This window comes from Salvelinus namaycush, chromosome 17 (assembly GCF_016432855.1).
Source record: "Salvelinus namaycush isolate Seneca chromosome 17, SaNama_1.0, whole genome shotgun sequence".
NCBI classification, from domain to species: domain Eukaryota; kingdom Metazoa; phylum Chordata; class Actinopteri; order Salmoniformes; family Salmonidae; genus Salvelinus; species Salvelinus namaycush.
The window spans coordinates 4,242,672-4,261,361 of record NC_052323.1 but is presented as its reverse complement, the minus strand read 5'-3'; the positions used below and the strand labels follow the sequence as shown (position 1 = coordinate 4,261,361).

The window sequence follows — 18,690 nt, the reverse complement described above, 5'->3', positions numbered from 1 at the left end:
TGATAATTGATTGCCTTGAAAAACATGGTCTGGACTACAGAAATAATCTTGTGGTGCAGCCGTCATGAGCGGAAAGCATTCTGGTGTGTCTGCACAGATTAAAAACAGTGCAAAATGTGCATTTTATGTGCACTGTAATGATCATTGTTTGAATTTGGTTCTTATCGATGCTGTAAAATCAGTGCCTGAGGCAGTTAACTGTTTTGCTCTCCTGCAGAAGCTTTATAACTTTGTATCTGGCTCGTACGTTCATCTCATGTGGCTTCCAGTTCAGAAAGAGCTGCATCCACACCAGCAGCCCAGGGAACTACAGAGACTTACGGATGTAAGGTGGGCATGCAGATACATGGCGTGCCGTAATCTGAGGGACAGGCTTCCAGCAGTTCCGAGTGTGCTACAGGATATCACACTTGAAAACAGTGGTGACAGATCAGTGTAGGCAAGGGGCCTTCTTTCTCAGATAGATTTACATTTCATAGGGCTTTTGGTTACCTTTTGTAAAGTGCTTGGTGATGCCAAATGTCTTTCTGACATGCTCCAATCAAGCTCTCTTGGCCTAGCAAGGGTTGTGGATCTAGTAGGTGCCCTTACAGACACATTACAGGACTACAGAAGTGAGGGTTACTTTGGAGAACTATGGAAAGAGGATGAAGAGATTGCGGAGCACTGCAAAATAAGTGTACGAACAGTATGTAAAAGACAGCCTAAAACAAGCTTAAGATTTCACGACTCATTGATGATAAGCACTGTAGGACAGAAAAATAGTGACCAAAGTGATGGTGGGAGCTTCCAAAGAGCTAGAATTGCGAGATAATGCAAGGGGTCCAGTCTCTCAACCCAAAGAGTACAACATTCCTGAATGAGGAGCCTCTGTTTGCCTTCGCTCAGACCTTTGAGTCAGATTTAGAGGACCTCAAACATGAGGTTCATCAAACCAAGCGGCTTCTTGATAGGAGAGAGAAAAGTGGAAGGGGCAGACCGTCTACTCTCCTTGACTTTGTTGTGTTTCTAGAACCTTCTAAAGAGGTCTTCCATGAGCTATTTCGACTTTGTAAGATTTCTGTTGTTACACCAGCCAGCAGTGCTTCTTGCGAGAGTGTTGTCGTGCTTCAGAGCAGTGCTTCAGCTTGAAAACTGATTTAAAACCCACCTTAGGACAACAATCGTTGATGACAGGTTAAGTCACCTCAGAATTCTCGGTGTTGAGTCAAGGAGGGTACACTCCCTCAACATGGATGAGTTTGTGGAACATTTTGCCAGTTCTCACCAGAACCGCAGAATTATTCTGTTTTAAATCTACCTAGGATCATTTGACACTTAGGCGGTCCCTCTGGTCATGATTAAAACCTGCACTGTGTACTAGCTAGTACACTGACATTCTAAAATGATAAATCCAAAGGGTATCATGTCACACAGATTTAATTTGGTCTTGATTAGGCCAATTCCAAAACTTTTCTTTGCTATTAGTTAACATAATATATATGAGCATAAATATGATACTGGAAGTTTGTAATATTGATGGACACCAAAATGATTTTTATTTTTCAAGTCCATTTCCACTTGATACCTGGTATGTCAAATTGCAGTGTGTTTTTTAGTAAATGTACTTTTTTGTAAATAAACAATGCAATTTATGTAACACACAAATGCTATGTTATCTCCTTGGTGCTTGAGCTTTATTTTCTGAAAATATTTTGGATGTTCAACACTTATAGACCCAGATTATATATTCAGAGTGACCCACGTCTCTCCAGTGTGTGTGTGTGTGTGTGTGTGTGTGTGTGTGTGTGTGTGTGTGTGTGTGTGAGAGAGAGAGAGAGAGAGAGTGACAAAGAAATGTAGCTGCAGTTCCCGAGGTAGAGACACTGACTATTCATAGTATGTTAAAGAATTCTAGTGAAGTAACCTTTTTGGACCACACTATCTGCCACATTGAAGAACTCCGGGTTCAGTGAATTATCACTTTTTCCTCTAATCCGCAATCATAGGATTCACTCATGCTCCTTAGATGCCAGGTTAGGGTTACACACTAATTTTCTGTCATGGTCTATGGACCCCCTGAAGTAGCCACGGCAACCCCCTGGCCACCCCATGTATAAAACTCTAGTTCCACCACTGCTCCTAACAATAGCTGAAGTCTAGAAGTGCAACTACAATGATCAACTCCCTTTGAGCAGTGTGTTCAACATCATAATCGTCACTTTACTTAATAGTCATCCTACAAAAACCACATGCTATTTAATAACTGCACAAATCATGGAAAAATGCATGGGGAAATGCTTTCATACCATCATTGGATGTGTCGTAACAGACATTACCTGGTCAAAGTGGCGTGAGATCAAGTACTAGTCGATGCGAATAAACATTTGGAATTTTGCGGTCTCATTTTCTGGTGTTGATTCAAATGTGTATTCCTTGGATGTGCAATTTACTGCAGAAGCTAGGCCATACACCATCAGCGTGCAATGATACATCTAGTATGTTTGACTGTGAGTGAAATCCCAGAGCATGAAAATCCTTTGATGACATTACGATGAGCTGTGTTGCTGTGACAGATTCCGACACGCTGTACTCGGGATGACAAGGACGTGTTCCCACACAGGCCAAGCTGGTGTCATAAGATGTTGCTGTCTCACTGCTACCGTATCCAAATACTGTATGTTGATTTTTATCTGAATACATAAGTACACACATAATCGTGTGTTTGTGTGTTTACCACTGGATTAAATGCATGATCCATTTCACAGTTTGTCACAGTGTGGTGGCTTTCTTTGTGCATGTTGGAGCCTGGTATCAATTAACCCATACTCATGATTAGTATTGATTACGTTAAATCGTGTTAATCATGTGTAATTTTAAAGGCACTTATTAGTGTCAACCCCTCCACTGAGTTTCAGTATGGTGTAACCTATGCACTCAGACTTTTCTAACAGTCGAACTAATTTAGAACACTATTGAACTAGAGCAGGGGTGTCAAAGTCAAATGGACGGAGGGCCAAATAAAAAATTTAGCTACAAGCCGAGGGCCGGACTGTTCGAATGTTCATTGAAAAATTTTTAAATGACGCATATAGTCTAGTGAACCTAATTGAACCTACTGAAAACCTACGGCAATGGTGTTTCTGCTCAGACTCACATTTAAAAAGAGTTGCCTTTTTTCTGGGCAAACTTCGTCACAAACTTTAATCATGCAGTTTTTGATGAAATCCCCCTCCGTAAATGGCCGGGCTGATTTAGCGATCTCTTCTGCCAAAATAAAACTGGCCTTGACAGCAGCCTGGCCTTGTGATTTGGCTTTTTTGAACAGAGCCTGTCGAGATTTGAGGCCTCGTTTTAATTCCTCTGCCTTTTGTAGCCTTTGTTCCATGTCCATATTCTTGTTTTTGTCCGCGTGTTTCGTTTCATAATGTCGTCTCAGATTATACTCTTTCAGTACCGCCACACTTTCTCCACACAGAAGACACACAGGTTTTCCAGCTACCTCCGTGAACATATACTCCGACTCCCACCTTGTTTGAAACCCCCGGTTCTCAGTGTCCACCTTCCGTTTTGCCATTTTTGATGGGTATCTGAAAGTTAATTTTACTGTGATGCTGACGACTGCTGTGCCAATAAATATTGAAATGAAGCAGCCTACTGCTCGGTGCGTCACCGTTGCATTGTGGGAAATGTAGTATTGGTGCGTGTAAAAGATCTGCGGGCTGCCGGCTTGCTGCGGTCTGCGGGCCGGTTCTAATAATAAATCAAGATCATCCCAGGGGCCGTAAAAAACCTTCTCGCGGGCCGGATGTGGCCCGCGGGCCTTGACTCTGACATATGTGAACTAGAGGATCCGCCTCTTGATGTGCTGAGTGTGTCTCTTTAAATCTTGTGGGTGGGTGTAATTCTTTCTTTCCTTCCTTCTCTCTCGTCCGTTCTCTCTCCCTCTATATATACACTGTATATATCTTTCTGTCGGCGGTAGCTGTCGCGTTTTGTGAAATAATCATCATTGCTAAAGCTTATAGTAAAGAACGCATGGCTGCCAATCGGGTACTCGTTTACGGAGGAAGAGGCGCACTAGGTAGCAAAATTGTTCAGCACTTCAAATCTAAAGGATGGGTGAGTAGCGTGCTATAGTTTTTTTTATTTTTAAATAAAGGATACATATAGAATATAAATACGAAAGATTGTGCGCTGTTGCTTGCCACTGTGTATATTTGCAATAACCACATGTTAAGTAGATGCTATGGTAAGAAGCAAGGGAAAGGAAATTAATCCATATGAAAGTGTCATCATTTAACGTTGAACGATGCCAGCCCAGAACTTTCAGAAAACATATCATCACTTGCATGTTGCATAAATTGCCTACTTTGCAGGATAGTTCGATACCATCATCCTATTTTCAATTGCTTCTTTCTTTTCCAACAATAGTGGGTAGCCAGCATCGATATCGTTGCCAATGAGGAGGCAAACGCGAACGTGCTGGTGAAGTTATCGGAGTCATTTACCGAGCAAGCAGGGCAGGTAGGAGGAGCGCGCTTTCACCTGCTCTCTCTGTGGTGTTGACAGTTTTGACTTAGTCAATGATCCAGTGTCAAGGGAAACGATCATTGACTTTCCATTTGCAAAACGCTGGATAATTACCGTAATTTCTATGCCACGATCGGAAACTCTACTCAGTGGTTATGCTATTGCATAGGCCTATAGGGGGCTATTCTATTCATTGCCATATTGAATGTGTCTTTTTAAAATGCAAAATTAAATTGATTTCTTTGTTGTGGCAGCTAGATGTCAACAAATTGTAAACACAGGAAGTGGTGACATTCCAAATGATAAAATATATATTCAAATAAAATGTTATATTAGCAAAACAGCCAGAGTCTTGCCCTTTTTCTCTTGCTGCAGGTGACAGCAGATGTGGCACAGTTGCTAGGGGACCAGAAAGTAGATGCCATCTTGTGTGTGGCAGGCGGATGGGCAGGAGGAAATTGCAGCTCAAAAGGTCAGAGTTCACCAGCATTTTCCTGAGATATCATCAGTTCATTTTGAACACACACACTGATATGATTACTTTAAAACCAATTTCCCCTTAGGCTGAATTCTCAACAGGGATGTTTGTTCGTGCCATTGTATAGTGTTCTATTTAGTTATGTGTTCATTATTACTATGTTGCTCCTCAAACAAAATGTTCTCGTATGTATGTATGTTTTAGACTTGTACAAAAACACAGATATGATGTGGAAGCAGAGTGTGTGGACCTCTACCATCTCCAGCCACCTGGCTGCTGTGCACCTGAAGCAAGGGGGACTGCTGACTCTGGCTGGGGCTAAAGCATCACTGGGTGGCACTAGTGGTAAGATGCCACATACCTCTACTCTCTACTGCTATTCTGTTCTTCTGGTGTTCTAAAATATTCTACTGGTATTGTAATTTATTCTATTATGCATTCTATTTTCTCATGTAATGTTGTCATACTGACCCTGTTAGATTGTGCCTCTGTTCTGACCACCCTTTCATTCCGACGTTGATGTCCGAGGGACTTTGGCATACATCTACTGCCGTCACGATTTAGGCAGCCAAAACAAATAGCAGCTTATGTCATCAAACACTTTGTAAAACATGTAACCCATGGGTACAAATAAGCCTATGACATAGGAACTAAAATATGAGTAACATGTTTATTATGATATACATAGTGACATTTCACGATGTCGGACAATTATGAGGAGAGAAATTGTTCCTACTATGTTTTTTTCACACAATGCTGTCTGATATTTTAGACCCTGTATGCATGTGAAGGTACCTATAGGACCAAGCACTCATGCCATTCCCTGTGTGGTGTGTTACCCATACGATGGCCCTGACAACAATACAACTCCTGACACTGGGGCACCTAAAATCCCTGATTAGCAGTCGCTACAAAGCTCCCGCTCTCATTGGCTGTCAGATTGGGGAGGAGAATGAGTCAGCAGAATTTGGGTCCTGCACATGTGGACATGGTTAGAGTGTGCTGTGCTGTTCTCCTATTGCAATGTAGCTTACTAGTGATAATCTAGACAAAGGCCAGGAAATTGCAGAGATTTCTCTGAGGGGGGTTGGTTTATTTTGACAGTGGTATGTCTAATATTATTTGGAGATGTTTCCTGTAGTTTAACTCCTCTGTATGCCAATATTTATTTTTATTAAAAAAGGTTCTGCAGTATTTCCCCTCAGGTAATGCTCAGAGCTGCCTTTAGGTGAAGTGTGTGAGTTTTAGAAATACATCTTTTAAAACTACTTTTCATTTTATAATGTAGGGAAAGCATTTACCTCATGCCTTATCAAACATTGATTGCCTTAGGCCTGTTCAAAAGACAAATGCTCTGTACTATTGACAAAAAAACAAGACAGTGGAAGACAGTAGTAGTAGTGCTTAAAGATTGTGTGTGTTTAGGGGTTATCTGTGCTTATATTTGAACTTTATTTTAGCTTTAATACTTTACCAGCTACTTGTGTGTCTGATTTACTGAGTTCTCAATATTGATATACTGCCTTTGGGCAGTTTGGGTTCCAGTGGTGTCTTAGTCTTACAAAGCCAGACGCAGACGAAGAGTAGGCTACATTGTAAACATTCCATTGTGGACTAAAAGCTTATGGGTTGATTTGGGGTTAAAGACTGAGGTTAGTTAACCATGTGAGCACCCTATGGCCCTTATCCTTCACCCTAGATTTAAAAGAGAGGTTGAACTGTCAAATAACATTGATTTAACTTTGGGTGATTCAGCACGCAAGTCTGTTAATCCTCTTTGGGGAAATAGTTTCTAAGCACACTTCCTATGAACCATCCTAACGCAATTTGGAGCACATCTATGCAATCAAATACGACATTCTCTCCCCAACGAAAGACTATGTGTTCCATTTCATTTCAAATATGTTCAGTTTAGTAGTACAGTATCTTGGAGAGAGAACAACAATTTAAGGAAGAGCTAACTCTCCACCCCTTTCTCTCATTGGTCCATTCTTCAAATGTAGCTGTGGCATGCCTCCGCTGTTTTATATGAGGGTGGGGAGAGCATATTACGTTCTTCAAAGAAGTGTTTCTACGTGGAAAATGCTGCGTATTGTTTCCAGATGCTACAAACACAAACATTGAAGGGAAGTCAAAAGCATGCTTGTGGAACAAGCAGTCATCTCTCAATACAACTGTAATGGGCAAATTCTGGGATCCAAAAGCACCTGGAATATTTGTCCATAGTACAGTGGGGCAAAAAAGTATTTAGTCAGCCACCAATTGTGCAAGTTCTCCCACTTAAAAAGATGAGAGAGGCCTGTAATTTTCATCATAGGTACACTTCAACTATGACAGACAAAATGAGAAAAAAAAATCCAGAAAATCACATTGTAGGATTTTTAATGAATTTATTTGCAAATTATGGTGGAAAATAAGTATTTGGTCAATAACAAAAGTTTATCTCAATACTTTGTTATATACCCTTTGTTGGCAATGACAGAGGTCAAACGTTTTCTGTAAGTCTTCACAAGGTTTTCACACACTGTTGCTGGTATTTTGGCCCATTCCGCCATGCAGATCTCCTCTAGAGCAGTGTTGTTTTGGGGCTGTTGCTGGGCAACACGGACTTTCAACTCCCTCTAAAGATTTTCTATGGGGTTGAGATCTGGAGACTGGCTAGGCCACTCCAGGACCTTGAAATGCTTCTTACGAAGCCACTCCTTCGTTGCCCGGGCGGTGTGTTTGGGATCATTGTCATGCTGAAAGACCCAGCCACGTTTCATCTTCAATGCCCTTGCTGATGGAAGGAGGTTTTCACTCAATCTCACGATACATGGCCCCATTCATTCTTTCCTTTACACGGATCAGTCGTCCTGGTTCCTTTGCAGAAAAACAGCCCCAAAGCATGATGTTTCCACCCCCATGCTTCACAGTAGGTATGGTGTTCTTTGGATGCAACTCAGCATTCTTTGTCCTCCAAACACGACGAGTTGAGTTTTTACCAAAAAGTTATATTTTGGTTTCATCTGACCATATGACATTCTCCCAATCTTCTTCTGGATCATCCAAATGCTCTCTAGCAAACTTCAGACTGGCCTGGACATGTACTGGCTAAAGCAGGGGGACACGTCTGGCACTGCAGGATTTGAGTCCCTGGCGGCGTAGTGTGTTACTGATGGTAGGCTTTGTTACTTTGGTCCCAGCTCTCTGCAGGTCATTCACTTTGTCCCCCCGTGTGGTTCTGGGATTTTTGCGATTCTTGTGATCATTTTGACCCCACGGGGTGAGATCTTGCGTGGAGCCCCAGATCGAGGGAGATTATCAGTGGTCTTGTATGTCTTCCATTTCCTAATAATTGCTCCCACAGTTGATTTCTTCAAACCAAGCTGCTTACCTATTGCAGATACAGTCTTCCCAGCCTGGTACAGGTCTACAATTTTGTTTCTGGTGTCCTTTGACAGCTCTTTGGTCTTGGCCATAGTGGAGTTTGGAGTGTGACTGTTTGTTGTGGACAGGTGTCTTTTATACTGATAACAAGTTCAAACAGGTGCCATTAATACAGGTAACGAGTGGAGGACAGAGGAGCCTCTTAAAGAAGAAGTTACAGGTCTGTGAGAGCCAGAAATCTTGCTGTTTGTAGGTGACAAAATACTTATTTTCCACCATAATTTGCAAATAAATTCATTAAAAATCCTACAATGTGATTTTCTGGAGAGAAAAAAATCTAATTTTGTCTGTCATAGTTGAAGTGTACCTATGATGAAAATTACAGGCATCTCTCATCTTTTTAAGTGGGAGAACTTGCACAATTGGTGGCTGACTAAATACTTTTTTGCCCCACTGTATATGAACAGGAAATGTGTTGTGAATGTATGTTACATCATAGTTTCCTCAGCTGGTGACCTCAAAATACACTATGTTTGTAATATCACATATAGTACCAGTCAAAAGTTTGGACACACCTACTCATTCCAGGGTTTTTCTTTATTTTTAAAAATGTTTACATTGTAGAATAATAGTGAAGACATCAACTATGAAATAACACACATGGAATAATGTACTAACCTAAAAAGTGTTAAACAAATCAAAATATATTTTAGATTTTAGATTCTTCAAATTAGCCGCCTTCATGACAGCTTTGCACACTTGGCATTCTCTCAACCAGCTTCACCAGGAATGCTTTTCCAACAGTCTTGAAGGAGTTCCCACATCCTGAGCACTTGTTGGCTGCTTTTCCTTCACTCTGTGGGCTAACTCATCCCAAACCATCTCAATTGGGTTGAGGTCAGGTGATTGTGGAGGCCAGGTCATCTAATGCAGCATTCCATCACTCTCCTTCTTGGTCAAATAGCCCTTACACAGCCTGTAGGTGTTGTCCTGTTGAAAAACAAATGATAGTTCCACTAAGCGCAAACCAGATGGGGATAGCGTTTCGCTGCAGAATGCTGTGGTAGCCATGCTGGTTAAGTGTGCCTTGAATTTTAAATAAATCACTGACCGTGTCACCAGCAAAGCACCATCACACTTCCTCATCCATGCTTCACGGTGGGAACCACACATGGAGAGATCATCCGTTCACCTATACTGCATCTCACAAATACACAGCGGTTAGAACCAAAAATCTCACATTTGGACTCACATTTGGACTCAGACCAAAGGACAGATTTTCACCGGTCTAATGTCCATTGCTCGTGTTTCTTGGCCCAAGTAAGTCTCTTCTTTTTTGTGTCCTTTAGTGGTGGTTTCTTTGCATTCTACCACAAAGGCCTGATTCACCCAGTCTCCTCTGAACAGTTGATGTTGAGATGTGTCTGTTACTTGAACTCTGTAGCATTTATTTGGGCTGCAAATTCTGAGGCTGGTAACTCTAATGAGCTTATCCTCTGCAGCAGAGGTAACTCTGAGTTTCCTTTCCTGTGGCGGTCCTCATGAGAGACAGTTTCATCATAGTGCTTGATGGTTTTTGCGATTGCACTTGAAGAAAGTTCTTGACATTTTCCGGATTGACTTACATTCATGTCTTAAAGTAATGATAGACTGTCATTTCTCTTTGCTTATTTGAGCTGTTCTTGTCATTATGGACTTGGTCTTTTACCAAAGAGGGCTATCTTCTGTATACAACCCCTACCATGTCACAACACAACTGATTGTCTCAAGATTTGTTTAACACTTTTTTGCTTGCTACATGATTCCATATGTGTTATTTCATAGTTCTGATGTCTTCACTATTATTCTACAATGTAGAAAATAGTAAAAATAAAGAAACTCTGTAATGAGTAGGCGTGTCCAAACGTTTGACTGGTACTGTGTATTACGTGTATTACTTATTGTGTATATTTCATGTCCCTTGTTATAATGGTGAGATTTATTGGTGTTTTTCCTCTGCTTATCTGATTTGGCTGTTTGTATAAATGACAACTCACTTATCCAACCATCTCTCCTAGATCACCCTCCCTCTCTTCATCCCTCTGTCTTTCTCTCTCCTCAGGCATGGTGGGCTATGGCATGGCCAAGGCAGCAGTCCACCAGCTCTGTCAGAGTCTAGCCGGAGAAGACAGTGGGATGCCCCCTGGAGGTGTGGCTGTAGCCATACTACCGTGAGTCATGATCGCCTGCCAAGTTTATTTCCTAATTAGGAATAGGAAAACCCTGCACTCATTAGAAAGTCGTTGGGAGCTTTTTTGTTTGTTGCAGAAACAGAGGTCAAAGGGTAAATAATGAAAAGAAGGAAATCCTTTATTTTGTAAGCGATGTCACAGTTGTAGGTGTACTCAGATACAGATTTGCCTGTGCTAAAAGGAAGAAGATTCCCCCAGTCGCTCTTGTATTCACCTCATGAGCAGCTATCTGTTTACACTGTTTCATTGATTAACTGATGCATGTAAAGCACTTTTTTTTGCAATATCACTATGAGAAGCCTGTATCTGAGTTTTATTGTCAATATTCGCAGGGCTCTGTTATGGTACATTCCAATTACATGAGGTTGGGCTGAGGCCACCTGCCAGGCTACTAATAGCTGTCACATATGGTTAGCATTACCCCCGTGACTTGCAGTTCTTCTGCACTACCAATACGTATAGGACGAGGGTTGCTTAGTTCACTGCAACTGTGTGCACATTGAATAGACTGTAGACTGCAACTGTGCACACACAAGAAAGACTGTAGACTGCAACTGTGCGCACACACAAGAAAGACTGTAGACTGCAACTGTGCGCGCACACAAGAAAGACTGTAGACTGCAACTGTGCGCACACAAGAAAGATTGTAGACTGCAACTGTGCGCGCACAAGAAAGACTGTAGACTGCAACTGTGCGTGCACAAGCGAGACTGTAGACTGCAACTGTGCGCGCACAAGAAAGACTGCAACTGTGCACACACAAGAAAGATTGTAGACTGCAACTGTGCGCACACAAGAAAGACTGTAGACTGCAACTGTGCACACACAAGGATAGACTGTAGACTGCAACTGTGCACACACAAGGATAGACTGTAGACTGCAACTGTGCACACACAAGGATAGACTGTAGACTGCAACTGTGCACACACAAGGATAGACTGTAGACTGCAACTGTGCACACACAAGAAAGATTGTAGACTGCAACTGTGCACACACAAGGATAGACTGTAGACTGCAACTGTGCACACACAAGAATAGACTGTAGACTGCAACTGTGCACACAAGAAAGACTGCAACTGTGCACACACAAGAATAGACTGTAGACTGCAACTGTGCACATTCAAACATGCAACTAATACAACAGATGTCTAAAATCATATTTCAATATATGTAAGTGTTTATGTAGCAATTATCTTGCTCATCTCGAAATGTAACTGTGAAATCAAAGAGGTTGTTGGATGCTCGCTGGCAGTAAATAAGACAATAGAGATATCATCTCTACGCTTTAGCTTTGCTTTTGTGTTTTAATATGTAGACAGGGGGATTACATGAGGCTGTTACAATCAGTCCAGGGCAAGATCCTCAGGCCTCAGGTCAGTTCCTACGACTGCCAGATCACTATCATGTAACTTGATTACACAGGGTAACCTTGGATACGCCGATGAACAGGAAGTTCATGCCTGATGCAGACTTTGGTTCCTGGACACCGCTGGAGTACATTTCAGAGTGAGTGTGATATGGTGGATGATGGGTTGTTAACATTACTGTTTGAGATCAACTAAATATCAGATAAAACAAACTTAAAAATTAAATGTACAGTATATTTCTGCTTTAAGACCATCATTAGGTGTATTCCAGGGTAAAGAACACGTATCTCTTGATCAATGTATGACTATAATTATAGACTATCTTTTTATTTAAGAAAATTGCTGTATACCAATATTTCGCCAGAAGATGGCAATGCTGGAAAATAGCCTACTCAATTGTATTGTTAAAATCAACACCTTGCCAAAAGATATGTAGAGCCAAATGTCTGGTTTGAATAAAACTGTAATCTGATAAAAATATGAATTTGATGGACATATTAATCAACTAATTATCTCCAATCTTAAATGACTTGGACACTCTTGGCTTCTATTACTTACAAATCCTCTTCTCAGGATTTGCCCAAATGTCTTGTAAATGCAATGGTAACTATATGAATGTAATTAACATACACAAACATAAATGAGCTATACTTTTTTTTGTGGGTCTATTCTAAGCTAGCGTATGGAGCCCCTAAAGTTTGTGTTCCTCTATTCATGTCATCTTAGACACAGACCGCTGAGTCTCCAGTCTCTCCTCTGTACCGTGGTAGAGACTAGATGGGATTTTATCCAGTTTTATAATCCCAGAATAGTTGGATGTCATTAACCCTACAGATTAACAGTAGAAACAGATGAGGGTCAGGAAGTATAAATAGAAGCAATGGGAGAGGGCAATTCAATTAATACTTTGATACAGTCTCTGCTGTTTCTCAAATGTCCGCTTGATGGACTGGAGTATGGATGTTGACTGACGTGCGAGTAGGCCAGTGTTGTAGTACTCGAGTCCAGGACTCAGGCTTGACTCGGACCCAAGTCACGATTTTTATGACTCATGACTCGACCCTGATTCAACCAGTGATGACTCGGGCTGTGCTCCCTGTTCACTCAAGACTGCATGGCCAGGCACGACTTGGACTCAGACTTGACTATTGGTGACTTTGTTGTCAGAAATAGCTGGTACTCGCTGTTTATTATCTATGCATAGTCACTTTACCCCTACCTACATGGACATATTACCTCAATTACCTCGACTAACCTGTATCCCTGCACATTGACTCGGTACCGGTACCCCCTGTATACAGTACCTTCGGAAATCGAAAATGGATTCAAAAATATATATTCTCAGTAATCTGCACACAATAGCCCATAACAACAAGGCAAAAACTGTTTTTTAGAAATGTTTGCAAATGTATAAAAAAACACCTTATTTACATAAGTATTCAGACCCTTTGCTATGACACTCGAAGTTGAGCTCAGGTGCATCCTGTTTCCATTGATCATCCTGGAGATGTTTCGACAACTTGATTGGAGTCCAGCTGTGGTCAATTCTATTGATTGGACATGATTTGGAAAGGCACACACCTGTCCTATATGATGTCCCACAGTTGACAGTGCATGTCAGAGCAAAAACCAAGCCATGAGGTCGACAGAATTGTCCGTAGCGCTCCGAGACAGGATTGTGTCGAGACACTGATCTGGGAAGGGTACCAAAAAATGTCTGCAGCATTGAAGGTCCCCAAGCACACAGTGGCCTCCATCATTCTTAAATTGGTGTTTTAGAACCACCAAGACTCTTCCTAGAGCTGGCCAATTGGTGGAGAAAGGCCTTGGTCAGGGAGGTGATCAAGAACCCAATGGTCACTCTGACAGAGCTCTAGAGTTCCTCTGTGGAGATGGGAGAACCTTCCAGAAGGACAACCATCTTTGCAGCACTCCACCAATCAGGCTTTAATGGTAGAGCGGCAAGACGGAAGCCACTCCTCAGTAAAAGACACATGACAGCCTACTTGGAGTTTGCCAAAAGGCACCTAAAGACTCTCAGACCATGAGAAACAAAATCCTCTGGTCTGATGAAATCAGGATTGAACTCTTTGGCCTGAATGCCAAGCATCACGTCTGGAGGAAGCCTGGCACCATCCCTACGGTGAAGCATGGTGGTGGCACCATCATGCTGTGGGGATGTTGTTCAGCGGCAGGGACTGGGAGACTAGTCAGAATCAAGGAAAAGATGAACGGATCAAAGTACAGAAAGATCCTTGATGAAAACCTGCTCCAGAGCGCTCAGGACCTCAGACTGGGGCGAAGGTTCACCTTCCAACAGGACAATGACACTAAGAACACAGCCAAGACAATACAGGAGTGGCTTCGGGACAAGCCTCAATGTCCTTCAGTGGGCCAGCCAGAGCCCAGACATCTCTGGAAAGACCTGAAAATAGCTGTGCAGCAACACTCCCTATTCAACCTGACAGAGCATCAGGGGATTTGCAGAGCAGAATGAGAGCCCCTCCCCAAATACAGGTGTGCCAAGCTTGAAGCATCATACCCAAGAAGACTCAAGCCTGTAATCGCAGCCAAAGTGCTTTAACAAAGTACTGAGTAAAGGGTCTGAATACTTATGTAAATGTCAGGTTTTTATTTTAAATAAATTAGCAACATTTTCTAAAAACCTGTTTTTGCTTTGTCATTATGGGGTTTTGTGTGTTGATTGAGGTGGGAAAAAAACAATTTAATCAATTTTAGAATAAGGTTGTAACGTAACAAAATGTGGAAAAAGTCAAGGAGACTGAATACTTTCCAAATGCACTGTATAGCCTCGTTATTGTTATTTTATTGTGTAACTTTTTTTCATACTTTAATTTATAAAAAGTTGTATAAAAAAATATATATAAATATATTTTTAAGGGCTTGTAAGTAAGCATTTCACCTTTTGTATTCAGGGCATGTGAAAGTCTCTCTCCATTGCATAATTCAACATGCTAGCTACAACAGCACATGTCGGATAGCTACTGTAGCTCCTAGCCTTACCAATGTGCAAGACAGTAGGTCTCGCTTTTAGCACTAACAAGGGACTCGCGACTCGAATATAAAGACTCTGACTAGGACTCTTCCTCGAACACAAGGGACTTGGGACTCGAGGTTTAGTGACTTGACTACATCACTGGAAATGGCTAGCTCATGAAAATGTGTTGTTGAAATAGGTAATTGGCTAACAAGAACTCAAATCACACTAAGAGGCACAGAGATACTGTATCTACAGTACCAGTCAAAAGTTTGGACACACCTATTCATTCAAGGGTTTTTCTTTTATTTTTACTATTTTCTACATTGTAGAATAATAGTGAAGACATCAAAAGTATGAAATGACACTTATGGAATCCTGTAGGAACCTAAAAAGTGTTAAACAAATCTAAATATATTTTATATTTGCGATTCTTCAAATTAGCCACCCTTTGCCTTCATGACAGCTTTGCACACTCTTGGCATTCTCTCAACCAGCTTCACCTGGAATGCTTTTCCAACAGTCTTGATGGAGTTCCCACATATGCTGAGCACTTGTTGGCTGCTTTTCCATCACTCTGCGGTCCAACTCATCCCAAACCATCTCAATTGGGTTAAGGTTGGGTGATTGTGGAGGCCAGGTCATCTGATACAGCACTCCATTACTCTCCTTCTTGGTCAAATAGCCCTTACACAGCCTGGAGGTGTGTTGGGTCATTGTCCTGTTGAAAAACAAATGATAGTCCCATTAACCGCAAACCAGATGGGGATGGTGTATTGCTGCAGAATGCTGTGGTAGCCATTCTGGTTAAGTGTGCTTTGAATTCTAAATAAATCACTGATAGTGTCACCAGCAAAGCACCATCACACCTCCTCCTCCATGCTTCACAGTGGGAACCACAAATGCAGAGATCATCTGTTCACCTACTCTGTGTCTCACAAAGACATGGCGGTTGGAATGAAAAATCTCAAATTTGGACTCATCAGACCAAATTACAGATTTCCACAAGTCTAATGTCCATTGGTTGTGTTTCTTGCCCAAGCAAGTCTCTTCTAATAATTGGTGTCCTTTTAGTAGTGGTTTCTTTGCAGCAATTTGACCACGAAGGCCTGATTTCATGCAGTCTCCTCTCAACAGTTGATGGTGAGATGTGTCTGTTACTTGAACTCGGTAAAGCATTTATTTGGGCTGAAATTTCTGAGGCTGGTAATTCTAATGAACTTATCCTCTGCAGCAGAGGTAACTCTGGGTCTTCCTTTTCTGTGGAGGTCCTCATGAGAGCCAGTTTCATCAAAGCACATTCATGTTTTTTGCGGCTGCACTTGAAGAAACTTTCAAAGTTCTTGAAATGGTCCGCATTGACTGACCTTCATGTCTTAAAGTAATGATGGACTGCCGTTTGCTTATTTGAGCTATTCTTTCCATAATATGGACTTGGTCTTTTACCAAATCTTCTGTATACCACCGCTACCTTATCACAACACAACTAATTGGCTCAAACGCATTAAGAAGGATAGAAATTCGACAAATTAACTTTTAACAAGGCACACCTGTTTATTGAAATGCATTCTAGGTGACTACCTCATGAAGCTGGTTAAGAGAATGCCAAGAGTGTGCACAGCTGTCATCAAGGCAAAGGGTGGCTACTTTGAAGAATCTCAAGTATAAAATACATTTAGTTTTGTTTAACACTTTTTTTTATAGTTAAACATTAGACAACACTATCTCCATAGTCTCGTCCTCTTATTTTTCTTATTTTCTCAAAGTCTTATTTTTCTTTCTTCCAGAACTTTCTTCAATTGGGCCACTGGTGCAGATCGTCCAGCATCGGGCAGTCTGATGCAGCTCACCACTGTGGGAGGCAAGACACAGACCCTACCCACGCAATAGTGGAGAGGGAGGTGGAGAGGGAGGGAGAGATAGACAATGAGAGAGCGGGTGGGAGGGCTAGTGAGCGGGATGGTTGGGAGAGACTGTGATAGGGTGGGTCGGGAGGGTTAAAATGAGTCACAGGGAGAAAGAGGGGATGAATGCTTGATTGAAGATGTTCCCTCTAAGAACTATTATCAGTATCTCATAACAAATTGTTTGTATTTTTGTGTCTTTTTGATGTGGTTTTAATACCTCTGTCTCAATTTGAATAAAACTCCATGTGAATCATAATCTGATTTAGTAATATGTGAGAGACAATCAAAATACTACGACATCACCATAACCTTGGTACTTTAAACAGTGGAAATGTAATACATCAGCTGAAAACAATCATAGAAAAGCAACCCATTTTGGATTATGGATTTGTAGCGGTTTCACCACCGCCAAAATCCTGATTTTTTTTATCCCTGCCCACCCCCCACCCCTACCCCCAAATAATATATTTCATTGAATTGAATTGGTTATAATTAGACTTATTCGCCTTCCATTAAATACATACCATTTTGAATGGGGTTGGAGACCAGTTACAGTAAATTCTTTACCTACCTTGTTTGACTTGTTCTAGCGTGTGGTCATTTCCAGTGACATGCTATAGCCTTCACCACCAGGTGGTGCCCATGGATAACAATTCACCTCACCAGTCAAATGATCCATTGTGTGCCTAAGGGAATTGAGTGCGTTTAGACAGGCAGCCCAATTCTGATCTTTTGCCCAATTATGGGCAAAAGAGCTGATCTGATTGGTCAAAATACCAAGTAATAGGAAAAGATCAGAAGTGGGCTGCCTGTGTAAATGTGTTGGTCACAAAACTAACTATAAAGTAATGTTAACACATACAACATATGAGTGGATTTGGCCGAAAACAAAAGCCAATAAAGAAAAGGCAACATACAATAAATGGGCTCCACTGTAAATCTGAGATTTATTGATTGATTTTATATGCCAGTTGAAAGAAATACATACACACAGTATAAAAATGTGACCGGAATATCACAAAGTCAGAGACTTATTTCCATTATGGTTCCTTAAAAAAAATCATTATAGATTCAAGTTTCTTGGTTTCGTTTTATATTATAACCCCAGGCTGCTGATAAAACGACTGATCAGTGAATATCCTTCCTAAGAACAACTGAGTGTACAAAACATTAGGAACACCTTCCCAATATTGACTTGCACCCCCTTTTGCCCTCAGAACAGCCTCAATTTGTCAGGGCATGAATTCTACAAGGTTTCGAAAGCGTTCCACAGGGATGCTAGCCAATGTTGACTCCAATGCTTCCAACAGTTGTGTCAAGTTGGCTGGATGTCCTTTGGGTGGTGAGCCATTATTGATACACACAGGAACCTGTTGAGCATGAAAAACCCAGCAGTTCTTGACACACTCAAACCGTTGCGCCTTGCACCTACTACCCTACCCCGTTCAAATGACTTTTGTCTTGCCCATTCACCCTCTGAATGGCCCACATACACATTCCATGTCTCAAGGCTTAAAATCCTTCTTTAACCTGTCTCCTCCCCTTCATCTACACTGATTTGGAGTGGATTTAACAAGAGACATCAATAATGGATCATATCTTTCACCTGGATTCACCTGGTCAATCTATGAAAAGATCAGGTGTTTCTAATGTTTTGTACACTCAGTGTATGACAGAACACAACGGCTGATCCCCCATAGGCCTACCACATACTACACAGAACAATAGCATCGGTAGCATTATGAGAAGATAGTCCGTGTTGCTCTCCTTTTCAAGGAGCTATCCCCGGCAGGTGTCTTCGATCAGCTGAAATGCTTTCTGTGATAAA

The 18,690-nt window shown here is 41.5% G+C and overlaps 1 protein-coding gene across 1 annotated transcript; it reads left to right on the top strand.

Moving 5' to 3' along the window:
• The first annotated feature begins 3,897 nt into the window (after positions 1-3,897).
• Positions 3,898-17,437, top strand: LOC120062242 (dihydropteridine reductase-like). Its single transcript, XM_039012065.1, has 7 exons — positions 3,898-4,101; positions 4,414-4,506; positions 4,888-4,984; positions 5,195-5,335; positions 10,461-10,569; positions 12,013-12,096; positions 16,743-17,437. Exons 1-7 carry the CDS (start codon positions 4,018-4,020, stop codon positions 16,843-16,845), a joined length of 711 nt encoding a protein of 236 aa, XP_038867993.1. The 5' UTR covers positions 3,898-4,017; the 3' UTR covers positions 16,846-17,437.
• Positions 17,438-18,690: the final 1,253 nt, after the last annotated feature.